The sequence below is a fragment of the Octodon degus genome, unplaced genomic scaffold (assembly GCF_000260255.1).
Source record: "Octodon degus isolate 3935 unplaced genomic scaffold, OctDeg1.0 scaffold00019, whole genome shotgun sequence".
NCBI lineage: Eukaryota > Metazoa > Chordata > Mammalia > Rodentia > Octodontidae > Octodon > Octodon degus.
In genome coordinates, this window is record NW_004524595.1 from 15,642,661 (window position 1) to 15,650,149 (window position 7,489).

Genomic DNA, 7,489 nt, shown 5'->3' on the forward strand with positions numbered 1-7,489 from the left:
AAAAAGTGTTCCAGGATGCTAATTAGAGAATAGAATACCATTATGCATCTGTAGAATGGTTAAAATCCAGACCACCAGCACCAATAAGTGCTAGGAAGGGTATGTAGCAACAAGAAGTCTCTATTAGTATGGGGAATGCAAAGTGTTACAGCTACTTTGAGAGATAGTTTGGCTGTTTCTTACAAAACTGTATTCTTACACAATGCAGCAGTCACATACGTTGGTATTTACCCAGAGGAATTAGAAAGTCAAGATTATGCACAGAATTTTTATAAGTGTTATTCATAATTTCCAAGACTTTAAGCAAACAAATGTTCTTTGGTAGGTGGATGGATCAGTGAGCTATAGTTCATCCAGACAATGGTATATTTATAAATGCTAAAAAGTGTGGTACTGAGGCATGAAATTACATGAAGGAAATGAAAATTCTTATTACTGAGTGAAAAAAATCAGTCTGAAAAGTTTCATGTACTGTGTGATATAAACTTGCCCATTCTGGGAAAGGCAGAACTAGGGAGACCATGGAATGGTAAATGATCTCTGGAGTTAGAGAAAGATGGGCTGAGCTGGTGGAAGACAGGACTTTTAGGGCACTGAAAACATTGTACAATACCTTAATGGTAGAGCTGGAGAAATAGCTCAGTGGCATAAGCTCCTGCCTGGCAAGCACATGTTCTGAGTTTGATCCCTAGTACAAAAGGAAAAAAACCCTTCATGGTAGATAGGTATTATTATGTTTTTTTTAAGCCAGACATCAGTGCACACCTGTATCCCAGCTGCTAGGGAGGCTGAGGCAGGAGATTATTGCAAGTTGAGAGTAGCCTAGCAATTTAGGAAGTTGTTGACTCAAAATTAAAAAATAAGAAAAGACTGGATGTAACTATGTTCCCTGTGTTCAGTTCCCAGGACTGCAAGTAATATATTCATATATGTATGTGTATATATATGTGTGTGTGTGTGTGTGTGTGTGTGTGTGTGTGTGTGTTTTTTCTCTTCCCAAACCTGTTGAATATATAGCACTAAGAGTGAATCCTTAATGTAAACTGAGGACCTGCAGTGATTGTCAGGTGTCAGTGCATGCTCATCTACTGTAAGAAATAGTCTGCCATATTAGGGAATGTGATCGTAGGGAAGCTAGGCAAGTGTGTGGGGATAAGATGTATGTACGGAGTCTGTCTTCTCTCAGTTTTACTATGAATCTAACATCACTCTACAAAGAAAATACAATACTAATGTCTAAATCTAACAAAATATGTACTTACATGCTAAAAACTATGCAGTATTGATGAATGGAACCAAAGATCTGAGTAAATTGAGAAAAACTTATTCATAGGTTGGAAAACAACAGAAAAGTGTCAGTTTTTTGCCAAGGTGATATACAAGTTTAATGCAATTCTGATCAAAACCTCAGCAAGATTTGTTGTGGCTATAGGAAAACTGATTCTGAAGTTTATATGATAAAGACAGAGGTACAAGAATAGTTAATTGAAAATGAATGAAGTTTCAGGGATTACTGTACTCTTAAGGCTTTTATCAGATAGCCACAGTAATTAGGATGGAAAGACCTGTAGATCACTGGAACACAGGTCAGTTCTCAGCAGAGGAGACCATAGGAATTCTTCAGAGAAGCAGAAGGGGTGCAGTGGTGAGGAAGGTGGCCTTCCCAGCTAGTGTGCGAGAGGAATGTACAGTGATAGCTGAAAAAGTGGACCTTGACTTCAGTCTCTTACCTTAAAAATGAGCATTGAAGGGTAGCAGAGCAGATGTACCTAGAAGCACAGGATTCTAAGACTTAGAAATAAATGTATGAGAGTCTCAGATCTGATGCCAAATGCATGAACTATAAAATGAAAACTCGACACATTGATCTTCATCAACATTAAAAATTTAATGTGCAAAAGACCCTGTTTAAAAATAAAGAAATTCAGACTCCTAATTTGGAAAAATTATGTTCAGACCGACCACCTGTCCAGCAGATACTTAGTATCTGAATATGTACAGAAGTCTCAACTCAGTTTGAAAGCAAAAAATTGAATATGAGAATGGGCAGAAGGAACCTATACAGATGGCAGATAATGCACTATACCAGGATGGCTAACTTTTTAGAGCTTTCAGTCATAATAAACAGCCAACTGTGGCACATTTGCCATAGGTTTGCCACCACTGCTGCATACAATAATAGTTTCAAGCCCATGAAATGATACCATCGTTCTGCGTCAAGGTAATACATATTCCTACGTACCTATCAGAATGGCCAAAGAGAAAAATAGTGAACACAAAGTGGAAAAGGATGGGGGGTGTGTGTGTGTGTGCAAAATCATTATACATTGTTGATGGAAATATAAAATAATTACCACTTTGGAAAATGTTGTCAGTTTCTGTGAAAAAGCAAAGTGAAACAAAACAAAATCTATAACTCCCATATAACCTAGCTATTGTCCCAGAGAAGTAAATATTTATCTTCATACAAAACCAGTACATGAGTATTTTTAGGAGTTTATAATGGCCAAAATCAAGACCCAGTGTCCTCCAACAAGTCTGATACATTCTTACATGAGATACTAAAGGAATAAACCTCTGTTAGAGGCAACAACAGAGAATTAGGCTGAATGAAAAAGTTCACTCTCAAATGATTACATTTTGGATGATTTTATTTGTTTATTAATGAAATAAAGTTACAGAAATGGAAAAACTGATCTTTGGCTCTATCATTAAAGGAGGTGGAGCATGTGGAATGTGGATATGACTGAAAGGGCAGTGTGATGCAGTATTCTGCAGCTTGGCTGTGTCAATATGTGTGTCTTGGCTTTGATATTCAGTTTATTTTTATAAGATGTTCCCATTGGCAAAAACTGAGAAAAAGGTTCATAGGGACGCTGTATTTCTTATATCAAAGTAAAATGTTTTTAAAAATTGGTGAATCATTCTTTCTGATATTCTACTTATGCAAAGATATACTTTCTGCTTTCTATGGAGTGTCTAATAAGGTAAGGTGTTTCTAGATAAACTATTAAAATAGAAATACTAAAATGGCCTTCAAACTTATTGGGAGTTCTGGTAAAATATGGTTGACTTTTAGGTATCTACAACGTACAAGTGATTTTTTTTTTTCCCATTGTTTTTTATAACTAGACTGCAGCGGAAGTTGGGATAATTGAGAGTATTCATCTAAGAAACTTCATGTGCCATTCAATGCTTGGGCCCTTCAAATTTGGTTCTAATGTCAACTTTGTTGTTGGCAACAATGGAAGTAAGTCCTTCTACCCTCTTCTCTTGCCTGAAGATGACCATTAGCTATTGTAATAAGTAACTATTAATGCTGATAGATACTTGTTTTATGGCTGTGTAACTAACAGTTGTAAATATTCTCCATGTCTATTTTCTGCTTCTTGTAAAGAAGATATTGAGTTAACTTTAGGTATACTGTTTAAACAGTTAAAACACTCCCCTGCCCTCATGAATCTCCTGTTGCCCAACCTGGCCTTGAACTCATGGGCTCATGTGACCCTTTGACCTCAGTCTCCCAGGTTCATGGGACTAGCTATAGTTGTCATCATACCCAGGAAACTCCTACTTTTAAGAAGTTTTTTTTTTTACTTTGTAATCTAATTCATAGAAAGATGAACAAGCTATCAATATATTTGAATCAGCCCAAAGTTTTTTACCTTGACTAAATGTTAAGAGCCCAAATGAATTGAATGGGAATCCAGACATAAAAGTAACAGGGCTGGGGAGATGGCTTAGTAGAGTAAGCGCTTGCCTGGAGAGCGCAAGGGCCTGAGTTCAATTCCCAATTCCACCAAAATAAGTAAATAACAATTCTCATGTTGTGATCAGTGAAAGTTTTACAATTTTGTGCTGGTACTTGAGGGAAATTAGAGATTCGCTAGGTCTCACTGGGGCAGAACCTGAGCTGCTCTAGCAGAGATTGCCCATCTCAACTGTTGGGTGAGTAAATGTGCATGGGGAATGAAGCTGACACTGGAAAGTCACTGAATCCTCTTGTTGAGGATCCTCAGTATCATCATAAAGATTTTGAAGTTCAATTCAAATGTCAGTGAACGCTGACAATGTTTTTTTCTAAAAGATGTTAAAAAATGTTTTATTTATTTATTCATTCAGGACAGGGTCTCACTATGGAGCTCAGACTCATAGTGATTCTCCTGTCTCTGCCTCCCCAGTGCTCAGACTAGAGGCATATGCTACCACACTCCATCTTGGTGGTTGGAACAGCATATTGTACCAAGGATTGAACCCAGGTCCTGGTGCTTGCTAGGCAGGCACTTAGATGGCTGAGCTATTTCCCCACCCTTGAAAATGTTTGAATAAACAGATGACATGGCTAAGATTTTTGAAACAAATAGGCCACAGTGTGGAGAACAGATGAAAGGGGGGAAAATACAACAGGCAGAAAGACTAGTTAAGCAACTCTTGTGATGGATTGACCAGGCACCAGGTGTGGGTGGCTTAACTGAATGGTACACAAGGAAGGAGGCTTGAAGTCTGTCTCCTGGTGACATTTGTGGATTAAGAAGCAAGGTGTTTGTACCTTCACAGTTGGCTCCAGTGTTCTCTTTTGTCTACTTATCATTTAGTCAGGAAGGAAGTAGCTTCTAGGAGATTGAAAGAGAAACAGCTAACTACTACAAGGAGATCACATGGGATAAGAAGTAAAGAAGACATGTTCTGAACTTAGGACATTTTTTTCCTCTTTATTTTTAACTTTTGAAGCAATAAATTATTACATTTATTAAAATTAAATAGAGGAAATAATGCAGGTAGAGTCAGTGGATTTGGTAAAATGCAAACTTTTTTTTTTTTTTGCAGAACCGGGGATTGAACTCAGACCCTTGCGCTTGCCAGGCAAGCACTTATTCTACTGAGCCATCTCCCCAGCCCCTAAAATGCAAACTTACTAAAAGTTAAGTTGAATTAAGAACTTGAAAGTCATTCCAGTAACTAAATTGGGTTAGTCACTGTATATGTTGGTTAATTTAAAGATATTATGGAAATTAATGGGCTGGTCTGAATTGATCAGCTCAGCTCAATTGATAAGGAGTTCAGAAAATGGTTAATTCTGGGTAAATTTTGAAATTGGAGCTTGTGATATTTTATATCTGCCAGGGTAAAAAGTATATTTTTCAAAGATCTACAAAGTGAGTAAGGTTCAAATTAAGGATAATAATTGTCCCAATGTTAATATAGTGGGGAGAAGATGTGTAGGAAAAAAGATGTATAAAGAATTTAGCCATGTTATTTATGTACAGGTGCCAACTCCCCAGTATGAATGTCATCATTATTCACTGCAAATGTGTACTAGTAAACATAAAAATAAAAAATATCTTGTGAAACATCTGCACGACTTTGCTAATTTTCCTATTTTATCACTCAAGAACTGTTACTGAGGGTGCAGCATTGAATTGCAAGTTGTTGGAAACGTGGAGCTTAATTTCAAGAATTATTGAAGGTAGTTGAGATATCTGAGCGTTTAGTGAAAAAATAGTGATGTGTGTGTGTGTGTGTGTGTGTGTGTGTGTTTAGGACAAGGTCTACAGTGTCTCATTATGTAGATCTGACTCAGAGTGATCTGCCTGTAGTTAGCCTCCCAAGAGCAGGGATTACAGGCATGCGCCACCTCGCCCAATCTTAATTGCCATCTCAGCGTGCCCCAGGGGTGGGTCTACACTGCAGGCCCTGTTCAAACCCCAGCCACTGCATGGAAAGCATAGTAATTGTAACTAAATCAGAATTAATGAAATGACATAAATTGAATGTATGTCTATAAATAGAAGGATAAGTTCATGTACTGAGCTGATGCACCAAAGATGGTACAGTAGGCGTTTCAGGTTGGGAGGTATCACACGGCTTTCTTCTACTTCCTTAAGAGTAGCAAAACTTTGATTCCCAAAATACACCAAATTTTTAAATAGTGGAGCTAAATATTTAACAGGGTATACATTTTTTTTTGTTGTTGTTTTAAGTTGGCTGCTTTGTCACTGGAGGAAATTTAGAAGTTTAACATTGTATTTCATAGTAAGACTTTATTAAAAAATCTTTTCCATCAAATTGTAGGAGTTAGCTTTTCCTTTTCTTGAATGAATTCTTTGACCTCTGTCTCTTTAGGTGGAAAGAGTGCTGTGCTCACAGCTCTCATTGTGGGGCTCGGTGGAAAAGCAGTCGCTACTAATAGAGGATCTTCTTTAAAAGGTTTTGTGAAAGATGGACAGAAGTAAGTATTTGCTGTCTGGGTGTATATTTATTCCTTTGTGCAAAAGCAAGTATGTCATGGCTAGGAAAGAAGGGCTGACCGTTCTTCACTGTCACTGTCTTTTGGCATTACACTTACATTTTTTCTTGTTGCAGATTGCCTTTAGTAATGGTATATAAATTGTCTGATTTGCACCATTATGTATTTTTTTTTTTTCTTGTTTTTTGGGGCTTTTCTTTGTAATAGAGTCTTGCTTTGTGAAGGCTGGCCTTGAACTCACAGCAGTCCTCCTGCCTCAGCCTCCTGAGTTGTGGGATGACAAGTGTGTGCCACTTCTGGCATGACTTATCTTTTGCCCAGTAGTGACTTTCTCTCCAGGCTGATCTTTGTTCTTTTTCATTCTGCTCCAGGTGCTTCTGAGGGGATCCTTGCTTTTAATAACCATTAATGTTCCAGAGTGTTAGAATCTTTTTTTTTTTCCCCTCAAAAATTATAAAATAACAGGGCCAGCCAAATAGCTTAACAGATTAAAGCACCTGCAAGTAGGCACAGGGCCCGGGGGTTCGATTCCTGGGCCTACCATGTCAGCCCTTCCCCCAGGTGCGCTGAGAAGGCAATTGAGACTGTGCATGGTGGGATTACACATCTGTAATCCCAGCTCTTGGGAGGCTGTAAACAGGTGGATCACTACAAGTCCGATCTAGTAGTGAGACCCTTAACACCCTGTAGACCTTTCTCTAAAATACGAAAACAAACTAAAAAAAAGTTATAAAAGTGCAAAAATTAATGCAGGTGTCTTTTTTTAAAATCAGATAATAGACTTTCATTCTTGGTGTTTCACTCATTTAATTTCCTACTTTATTACTAAAAATGGAATGGAGACAGGTTGTAAATCAAGATAGCTGACTTCTTATGTATTGCTTAGAAGTTTAAGACCACCCTTAACATTAAGACAGTTAATGTTAAGGTCCCAAGTTAACACAAGGGAAGCAAGAATATAGTCATTTCTAGTGCTTTTGGGGCTTGAAAGAGAGCTATTGAGTGAGAATTCTTCAACATAGTTTTTTTCTGCTTAACCTTACTTGGTTCCCACTGAAAGTCTTCTGTCTTCCCTCCCTCCGATAAATTGTCTGAAATAGAAAGTTAACCATCTTTGAGTCCATGGTCCCAACTGTACTTGATTATACTCAACTGTTCATTTTGTAGTTGTCTAGATAATTACCTAGTCTGCCAGATAACATGCTGATCTTTCAGCATTTGCATGCTTTTTTTTTTTTTTTT

At 37.6% G+C, this 7,489-nt stretch overlaps 1 protein-coding gene across 6 annotated transcripts in view; it reads left to right on the forward strand.

Annotated features, from left to right (window-relative positions):
• The window catches only part of Smc6 (structural maintenance of chromosomes 6), a 93,216-nt gene that overhangs the window by 10,023 nt on the left and 75,704 nt on the right, over window positions 1-7,489 (forward strand). For 5 of the 6 annotated variants that reach the window (XM_023710946.1, XM_023710945.1, XM_023710948.1 and 2 more), the window contains 2 exons: window positions 3,133-3,250; window positions 6,124-6,229. In XM_023710946.1, the coding sequence (XP_023566714.1) occupies window positions 3,133-3,250; window positions 6,124-6,229 (224 nt within the window). The remainder of the gene's footprint in view (window positions 1-3,132; window positions 3,251-6,123; window positions 6,230-7,489) is intronic. The other variant, XM_023710949.1, reaches the window with a different exon arrangement.